The 10,001-nt window shown below is 39.5% G+C and overlaps 1 protein-coding gene across 1 annotated transcript in view; it reads left to right on the forward strand.

The window, feature by feature from the left end:
• MCM4 (minichromosome maintenance complex component 4) overlaps positions 1 to 8,340 on the forward strand; it is a 19,522-nt gene extending 11,182 nt beyond the window's left edge. The window contains exons 11-16 of the mRNA XM_019547834.1: positions 3,714 to 4,079; positions 5,165 to 5,292; positions 6,232 to 6,439; positions 7,024 to 7,252; positions 7,641 to 7,774; positions 8,227 to 8,340. Coding sequence (XP_019403379.1) covers positions 3,714 to 4,079; positions 5,165 to 5,292; positions 6,232 to 6,439; positions 7,024 to 7,252; positions 7,641 to 7,774; positions 8,227 to 8,319 — 1,158 coding nt within the window. The 3' untranslated portion in view covers positions 8,320 to 8,340. The remainder of the gene's footprint in view (positions 1 to 3,713; positions 4,080 to 5,164; positions 5,293 to 6,231; positions 6,440 to 7,023; positions 7,253 to 7,640; positions 7,775 to 8,226) is intronic.
• Positions 8,341 to 10,001: the final 1,661 nt, after the last annotated feature.

A 10,001-nucleotide genomic window follows, 5' to 3' on the forward strand; every position in this document is an offset into this window, starting at 1 on the left:
AAGACAGGTCAGATACAAGATGGATGACTGCCCAGGTAATTGAGGTACATTTTGGTGAGTGCAGGGAGAAGCGGAGCCATGCTGTGGGCTGGAGCCGCAGCTGGCATTAAGGATCGGGGAGGCTATGGCGAGCCAAAAAGACAGTGGGGAGGGATGACCCCTGCCCAGACCCCTAAAGAGTCTGGGGAAGCCAGAACCCATCCCGAGTAGGGAGAGACACTGAGGGTCAAAAGGGCAAGCCCTGACTGTGAGAGAGCCGCGGAGCCTGCATGCCAGCTGCTGGAGAAAGGCAGGCGGCAGCTATAATGAGCCACTAACGAGGGAATTAGCGGCGGATACCAGGACTTTGTGTGGTACTTACCAGTTGTATTAGTGGACCGGGATCAGCCTGGAGACTTGGGGAGGGTAGGGGCCTGAGATCAGTCTGTCGGACTACTGCTTCCTCCAAAGGGGGTTCCTGTAAATAATAGAAGAGAAAAGAGCCGAATAAAAGCACCTTCATTATACCCAATCCAGCATGGTACTTCCTGCAGGTCCTCTTTCAAATATCACCCTCTTCCTCCCTATTTCTATTAAAATCCAAGTCGTGGCAGGCGAGAATCAAGAGGCTTGGGGTGGGGAGCTACTCTGTGCGGACTGGCTGACAGACTGCATTGAGCAGATGTTGCTTTGGAAACTTTGCTCTTGGGGCTAAATTTCTGGTTTAAGAGCCAGTATTTTCTAAATACTACTGAGGTCCTACTGGTCTACCTATGGCAGGTTTAGGGTATTAGGTCTATGTTGTGTCAGGGTTGACAATAGTCTTATGTAGAGCTTAGATTATGGTTTGCATGGGATGGTTTGGATAGGGATGATCCTGCCTCAAACAGAGAGTTGGACTAAATGACCTCTGGAGGTCCCTTCCAGCTCTACTTCTCTACAATTCTATGAAAACTGTTCTCACTAGGTGTCAGTGAGGCGATTTAATTATGCAGGTGTCAGGGTTAGAAGTGGTGCAGCTTAGATGGGAATGAGCACTGCGCTTGTAGTCGTTTTAATTTCATAATCATAGTATCAGAAAGGACCTCAAGGGTCATCTACTCCAAAGGAAGGCAGCCTTTTCTGACTGTGGGCCAGCATGACACACTATGAATTGGAGGCAGCCAGGTGGGCTCTAGGATCCTGCCATCACAGCTGTTTGTCCCCTTGGGAGCTCTCCTGCAGCTGGCAAAGTTGATCTCTTCCACTTGAGCAGAAAATCTGCAGTTTCCTTGGTTTCCTATGAAGCTTAGTGTCCTGTGTCTCTTAAGTGATCTCAGCTTGCCTTTTGCTTGGTATCTGGGCCATCAAGGATGAATCGATACAATATAGGCATACCTGATATGCACAGCAAGGTGCTAGGTGTGAATCAGACTACCTGAAGTTATACAGAAGCTTTGGCGCTACAAAAATATTATTATGATTATTAAAAATCTTTCTAGATCCCTCCATTTTGATTTAATAACATTAAATGTGCTGTTTTAGCTAGGTTGATTGGAGGAAATACTGGCACTAATGTGCTTATACCAGAGCAATTTTAGGGAAAATTACTTCAGTGTAAGCTGTTTGCAAGACATGTAAGCATATCAGTTATCTTCCGTGACAATAACATTAATCAGAGTGTACATCAAAGACTAAAAAAGCAGCATAATATAATTAAAATACATATTTCATAACCAGTTTCTGAACACTAGCAATTAATCTGATCAAAGAAAGGAAATATCTGTGGCTTACATTGTTGTGCTGTAAGTGATTTTGTTAAATATCAGGATGCAGCTATCCTTGACTTGTGGGATGAAGAGACTGTTGTTCATCAAAATGGCAACTTGCAGTTTTCACAGAAAATAAGCACAGAAGCCCTTCTAGAATAATTTGTCTAACTGTATATACTGTGGGTTCATAGCTATTTCTGTCGACCCTCAGTACTTTAGTTCATTCATAAACAATACGTGAAAATAATCTCTGACAATAGGATGAGCCTTTTCAAAATAGCCCTGTAAATACCAGGTTTTCCTGCACAAACTGCTATAGAAAAAATCAAATGGTGTACAAACCAGAGTACTCTTTCAAAAGATGATTCTCTAACCCACAAGACAGAATATTTGTAGTATTCTGTTAAAACAGTGCCACTACAGGTAAGGATTTTTCTATCACTCCTTGATGATTACTGTAGCACAGTGCTGTCGAACTCATTTGGCTTTGCAGGCCAGATGAGCCACCTCCAGACCTGGCCCCGGGGCTTCTGACCAGGGCTGGCAGTAGTGAACGTGTTAATGGCGTGGCTGCCTGAGCTTCTGTGCGTGCCGATACTAAAGGAATTAATGCTGCTGTTGTTGCCTTTATTGCTGCCATTGTGCCCAGCCCTACCAAGAAAGGAAGCTCCCTGAGCGGAATCTTGAGGTTGGCCTGTGGTAGAGCATTAGCTGGTAGCTGCAGCAAGAAGCCCCATGGGCCGGGTTTGACACCCCTGCTATAGCACATTAAGAGCGGATGTAGAGCAAGTTAGTAACACTTGGTTAAGAGGTCCCTTGGATATAACTCTCCCAATAAGGCATTGTTTTTGTTTTGTTTGTCCTTTGCTGTCAAATGTGTTCTAAAATACTCTTCTGCATGCGTAGTGACAGATGCAAGGAAAGTTGAGCTATGCTTTGTACAAAAAAAGCACAATAAGAAGTATGTATTGCCCCTTAAAGCTATTGTCAAGCTTTATCTGCCTCTGTTGGGTGCTCAGATTGATTTGAGAACTTCTTGGCGAAATGAGAAATCCAGGCCCTTCAGTGCAAAGTACAGTAGTACCTGGAGTTCCTTTCCACTTTCTCTCACTGTCTTAAGCTGGTGAATGCATACACCACAAATAATTGTTAACATCTGTATTTCCCATGGCCCTTTCTGACCTGCATACAGGTTGAAAGGTTTGATACAGACTTAAGAGTAAACCAAAACATGCTGGAGGAGTGAAAGTTATGATACAAAAATTAGATACTGGCTTACTAACAAATTTACATCCTCTTTCATTACAAACAGACTCTTAAAATATATAATCTCTTGACTTTTTTCCATCAACACCAGCTGTGTAGATCTCCTGCAACTGGTGACCTCTGTTAAGTAGAAAGAATTAAGCTTTGTCAAATTCTAGCAAAATGAGAAACCTAAATGTTGATATTCACAAGACTGTAAAGAAGGTAACCAATTTGTGTGTGTATGAATGTAAATGCAGTTCTACTCTAAAAAGTGAAAATGACAATACTTGGTATTTCTGCAGCTTATTTTGTACCTGTTGTACAACAATAAAGAATTTCTTAGGGAAAAATCTAGATACTATCCATTCTGATTCCATTCTGACTTTTCTATCATTAGTAGAACTGTTTAACTTAATGCCAGCTGTAGCATTTGTGTTGCCACGAGATCTAGTGATAATGCATTTTTTTTGGCATTTAGATTCAGTTTTGAATTTGTGGGACTGGTAGGTTAAATTTAAAACAAATACTTTTAACTAGGAAGATTTGATGTGGAAATTGTTCAAGCTGTAAATAAAAAGCTTGGGAGCTATTGCGAATAAGCTTCAGAGAACTTTATCAAGTTCATGTGTGTTTTTTGTAAATTTATTTAAGATTCTTCAGTCAATTATAGATGGACTTGGTTAGTTACCAAGTTTTCATCTGAAAGAATACTTTTTGCTTTGTTCATTTTAATAGGGTATTCTACTTCAGCTGTTTGGGGGATCAAGAAAGGATTTCAGTCATACTGGAAGAGGCAATTTTCGTTCTGAGATCAACATTCTTCTCTGTGGTGATCCTGGTACTAGTAAATCACAGTTGCTTCAGTATGTCCACAATCTGGTTCCCAGAGGCCAGTACACATCTGGGAGAGGCTCTAGTGCGGTTGGTCTTACTGCTTATGTGATGAAGGATCCAGAGACAAGGCAGTTGGTTCTGCAGACAGGTGCTTTGGTACTCAGCGACAATGGCATTTGCTGCATTGACGAGTTCGATAAGATGAATGAAAGTACAAGATCAGTACTGCATGAAGTAATGGAACAACAGACTCTTTCCATTGCCAAGGTGAGTATTGTCGCGTTGTCTGGGATCTCTGTTATGCCAAAAAGTTAATATAGGAACCAGAGATTAGACTTCCTCAAGAAATGATCAGAACTAGTTAATTTAATGTCTTACTAGCATAAGCGTATAGCTTTTTGCAGATGTCTTGGTAGTGTTCAGTGTTGCAGACTTGATACAGAGTTTACATCTCTTAATATTATTTCTACCTAATCTTGTTCTGCTGATCATACTACTAAAGCCTTGTTGTTTCTTGATTGAGATTAGTGGTTCTCAGCTGGGTTGCCTCAAGAACTGCTAGGAGTGCCATGACATGGCACCACCACTGCTGCTGCCGAAGGGTGACATTTTCCTGCATGCCTGTTTTTAGAAGGCATATTAGGACCAATCCAGAAAGAGGCTGCAGGCAGAAAGACATGCAGCCATACTATTTCTGATGTGGCTTTTTAAACTGAGGCTTGTGGGACAGTTTCACTGTGTGGCAATGCCAGGTGGGAGACATTTGCTGTTGCCACCAGCCAGATCAAGAAGTGACTGGTAGGAGCACGTGCTCTTGCCACAGCTGTTCCTGGTGCAGCCCTGTATGTTGTGTCCTTCAAGCTGCAGAGGCATGCAGGAGAGAGAATGCTTTGTGTATCTCCATGTTCAGGAGCCAAACCATAATGAGCTGCAGCAGAAAGGCGCACTTGCCTGCATAATGTGATACAGACGACACATCTTTCTGTTGTAGCCACTTAGTTCAGCTCCAACATGTCTCCTGAAAACAGGCACATGGGACAGTTCCATCTGCCTTTTTATTTTTGGGAAACGTCACAAAGAGTCAGACCAAGAAGGGCTTCATCAACAATATGTGCTTCTTTGCAGTTGGGCTCTGTAGGAGGCACATGGTGCAGATCTGTCTGGCCTCAGTGACACTGGGCTGAATATCATTAATTATAAGGAGATAATCAAGTAATAGCCAATTAAAAATTGACCATATGATTTATGTTTATATTGTAATATTCACAATCTGTTTAATTTTTAAATGGGGTGCTGCAATAGTTTGAAAACTTTTACAGGGGTGCCTTGAATCTTATTTTTCTGTTTGACAGGCTGGAATTATTTGCCAACTGAATGCTCGCACTTCTGTTCTAGCTGCAGCTAACCCTATAGAGTCACAGTGGAATCCAAAAAAAACTACCATTGAAAACATCCAGCTTCCTCATACGTTGTTATCCAGGTATTGAAGTTAGAATTTTGTTAGTCTCATGTTTTTAGTGCTACATCTGTCTTGGGTTGTTGTGGTTTTTTGAAAGAACTAATGATCAGTGCTCACTGCCTGAGATGGGGAGGAAGTAATAGCAGCCTAGTGGTAACCCATTTTCTGGTCAAGTATTCTTAAGTGTCCTCTGCAGCCTGAAGGGATTAAGTCCATGTCTCCCAGGAGAGCACCCTAGTGCTGCAGACTGGTCAGAGTGAGGTTATTTTTCACTACTGTTCAAGCAGTGTCACTATACAGAAGAGAATTCAAAACTCAAACGAATGATTGACAACATGCTGTAGTGACTAGGGTCACTACCATTGTGGGGGGAGTCAGAGGTTTTGGTCCCTCAGTCCAGCAATTTTTTCTGAAGCTTATTGGCAGTCTTGGGAGCAGGGGCTAGAAATGGGTAGGTGCCAATGCCTAAAAACACAAAGTGGTCAGAGCAACACAACCCCCTCATTAGTGGCTCTGTGTGGCCACTTTTAAAAATAGTCTGCATTTTGTAAGAGGCCTGATTCAAAAGGTGTAGGTTAAGTTAAGTGTTCTCTCAGTACACCTATTGGATTGGACCTCATATAAGACATGCAAGGAACATCATTTAATTCTCAAATCCCAAATGAGCTTGAGCACAAGAATGGGTAACTTCTTTAAATCAGTTGTTGATTAGAGTATCTTAGTTTTGCCTAAATTTCCGATTTGAGTCTTGCTCTCTAAAAATTGTTAGATCATGAAAATCTGCAAGTAGCATGCTTTTGTGAGTTGCAGGTGGCTGCCATCTCTTGGAATGTGATAGCAGACTGCCATCCCTGCATACAGTTGAACACTTTTAAATTTAAGAAATAAGGCTGCCTCCCAGGGTTAAGGTGAAAGCATATGTAGACTATAATACCTAGTGTATGTTCTTATTCTGTGCAGATTTGACTTGATCTTTCTTATGTTGGATCCACGTGATGAAGCCTATGATAGACGTCTTGCTCATCACTTGATTTCACTGTACTACCAAAGTGAAGAACAGATGGAAGAGGAGTACATGGATATGGCAGTATTGAGGGATTACATCGCATATGCTCGATGCTACGTAAATCCTAGACTAAGCGAAGAAGCAAGTCAAGCCCTCATTGAGGTATAGGAATGTGGGTCTTTAAAACTTATAAATCAGAAGGTCAAAAAGACTTCTGTGAAATTAGATTTAATAAAAGTCTGCATGATTTGCTTTACTATGCTTTTACAAAGGTGTCTAAATTACTGATAGCCCTTTCCTTTTTAAGTCGGCACAGAAGATATTGTCAGTCTTTCCATGACAGATTGATCTGATTCCTACATTCTTGTAGGGGCCATTGTAAAACTTCTGTGGAATTTTGAACTTATGCTTCTGTGTTTGGGCTACCTTTTATAAATATTAGTAATAGAACTTGGGGTCATTTGTATTCTTCTGTAGTTTAAATTACTTAGCATAAATGGTGATACTGCCTACTGGCATTCTGATTTTATTGCAAGACCAAGCACAGGGAAGTCATCCTACATGTAGCAGGTGTCATTGGCAGGAGAAATTGTCAAGTTGTTTATAACATTTAAATATAAATTAAATGTACATAATGCATAATTTTTCCCCTGGTGGTAATATGGTCATTGAATATGAATCTTCTTTTGTGGGATCCTGGATATAGCCCATATTTTAGATATCACTTTAAGTCATCTTTCTTTCAGGCTTACGTAGATATGAGGAAGATTGGCAGTGGTAGAGGAATGGTTTCTGCATATCCTCGACAGCTTGAGTCTTTGATCCGCCTTGCAGAAGCTCATGCTAAAGTGCGCTTTTCAGACAAGGTTGAAACAATTGACGTTGAAGAAGCAAAGCGCCTCCATCGGGAAGCTCTAAAACAGTCTGCTACTGATCCAAGGACTGGTATTGTGGACATATCCATTCTCACCACAGGTTTGTGTTAACAGGAGATTTACTGGGTATATTTTTGTAAGAAAGTGTGCTTTTTCAGTATGATCCCATCTGAATGAAATGTTGAAGGAAGGGTATTGGACTTCAGACTAGCCATTGAACCTTTCAGTTATTTTATATGTCAAACCGAGGGGTAATGTCAAAGTCAGTAGGCTTATTTTACAATAAAATAATAGTTTTAATTAAAACTAGTACATAGATCTTCAAGACCTTACCAGCAAGCATATCCTAATACCTAAAGCAATCAGTTGATGAACATTTTCTCTTTGGCTACAAAACATTTATTTTGTGTTGTGACTTTCTTAAATGTAAAGCAGAAATCTGTCAATTTGTATTGATTTAATATGAAAAAAATGTACTTTTTTTAAAGGAATGAGTGCCACAGCCCGTAAACGCAAAGCAGAACTGGCTCAAGCCTTGAAAAAGCTTATTCAGGCAAAGGGTAAAACACCGGCTCTAAAATATCAACAGCTTTTTGATGATCTTCGTGCACAGTCTGATGCAGTAAGTTTCTGCTTTTCTTTAACTTGTCTTTTAATTCTTTTGAGCTACTAAATCCAAGTATACTTTAGTGTCCATGTAAATGTCCCTAACATAATTTGCTTCTGAATTGGTGATAAGGAGTTTCATGTAACTAAGTTTAATTCTTGCCTTAAATTGAATTATTCTTTTCTAAAGAGACTCTGGCTGCAGAATAATAATACTCATGATTATAATAAAAAGCTCAAATATTTGCATGATTGGTTTGCTGACCAAGAAGAAAGCTAGCTTATGTTGGCATTGCACTACAGTTTTGGGCAAGTAAGCTGAAATCTATATCGCTTACACACCAAGAAAACTAGTAGTTTTGATTTACTAGTTGAACAATTTTGCCATGTGAGGTTTTGTTCCTAGAGTTTTTGTAGCACATAGCCTTTTTCTAAATGTGCTCAATATTTTTTTTTTTTTTCTTGAAGGCTGTAACAAAAGAAATGTTTGAAGAAGCGCTTCGTGCCTTAGCTGATGATGACTTCTTGACTGTGACTGGGAAGACTGTTAGATTGCTGTAATGAGAGATTAACTTGGAGCAATCAAGTTTCACTGGGTTTTTTTTCTTTGTCCCATTTCTCATCTCACTGCCCCTTCCCCTTTCTCCCCCCCCAAGTGGTTGTCTGTGAGATCTTTTCAGTTCAAGGTTATTATTTATGCCAGCAAGATTAATGATGACTGCTACTAGTATTGTAAATGACTAGATTTGTGGGACTGAAGAAATCCTTGGCTGAATGGGACTGAAGAAATCCTTGGCTGAACATACCCAGAAATGTTTAAACAAGATGTGCTGTTACTAAAGTACTTTGTGTAGAGCAAACTAATGATTTTTATACATTTAAAATTGAATTGTAAAAATTCATCTTTGACTAATGCTATATAACAAGTGCAACATGAGTGCTTGCATAATGTGCTTTTTAGTGTTAATTGTGAACGAATAATTTCTGAAATTAAATTCTTCTGATTTATAGTTACTTGCCTTTCTTTCTATGCCTTTTGAGAGAGGAATCTGCATGACTTCTTGAGGAACACTTCTCAACTTGGTGTTCTATGATTATAGACAAATTTATTTTTCCTTGAGTAAAATTAATCACTGCATTTCTTTGCATTTAACTTTGTTTTTCTTGTTCATATTTACCTACCAGTCAAATAGGGTTTTTTTTCCTGTTTGGAATGGCATTTTTACCATTGCAAGGTGCAATGAAATCTGTATATGGAAAACCATCAAAGAACAAGTGTTTTTTCTCATTAAATACATGCAAAAGAATAGTCGAGTATCTTTGTGCCAGCTCACACTTTAGATAACATTCTGTTCCACAGGGTTCCCTATTCACTATTTTTTTTTCTTTCTTTTTTTTTTTTTTAATTGCTAAATAATGAGACTGAAATGTGGGAATGACCATCAGTTTGGATTTTTTTTTCTGGCTATCAAGTTCATATGTTTTATCATAAAACATGCTCGGTTCATGTATTATCCTAAAAATTCCTCTGATCCTCCTTATTAAAGAAAATCGCTTTTAAGTGAAATTATGGACTTAAGTCCTTATTAATTTTAATTTAGTTCCACTTCAGATACAAGACACACATCTCTTTGATCACTAGCACTTTCCTGAAAAGGTACCTGGTTCGTGGAGAAAGCTCACTGGCAACTTTTGATAGATGGAATCATTACATATTGCCGCTAGGTGGCTCTTTGCTTTTACATGGTCTTACAATTCAAACAAATGTGAAGCATCTGTTTGGTACTTCACCGTAACTGTACTCCAGTTCAGAAGAAAGAAATGGATAAGTATGCACTTCAAATTTTCATGTTTGTGACTTAAGTATTTTGTGGACACTTGATATTTTGAAATGTCTGAGTGAGATTGTGCACTTCACTATGCCCATTTATTTCCAATCACAAACTGCAAACACACAGAGTATATGGTCTGAGGCTGGGGAAGGGGAGGAGAATGGGGAGGGAAGAGCACAAGTGTCTCTCAATCTATACAAGCAATCATTTGCAGAATTTTTTTCAAAAGTAGCTTTAACATGGAAAGATGGGGGTTTGGTTTCAGTTAATTCCATACTTACTGGAGTGTCTTGATTGGTTTAGTTTCATCCACATTGTAAGATAATTAAGTGTAGTTATAAATGAAGTATGGAGTATATGCATCCAGACTCCTGGCTGCCTAAAATTGGAATCATAGAAGTAGGGTCGGAA

The sequence above is a fragment of the Crocodylus porosus genome, unplaced genomic scaffold, assembly GCF_001723895.1.
Source record: "Crocodylus porosus isolate Cpor-Errol unplaced genomic scaffold, CroPor_comp1, whole genome shotgun sequence".
NCBI classification, from domain to species: Eukaryota; Metazoa; Chordata; order Crocodylia; family Crocodylidae; genus Crocodylus; species Crocodylus porosus.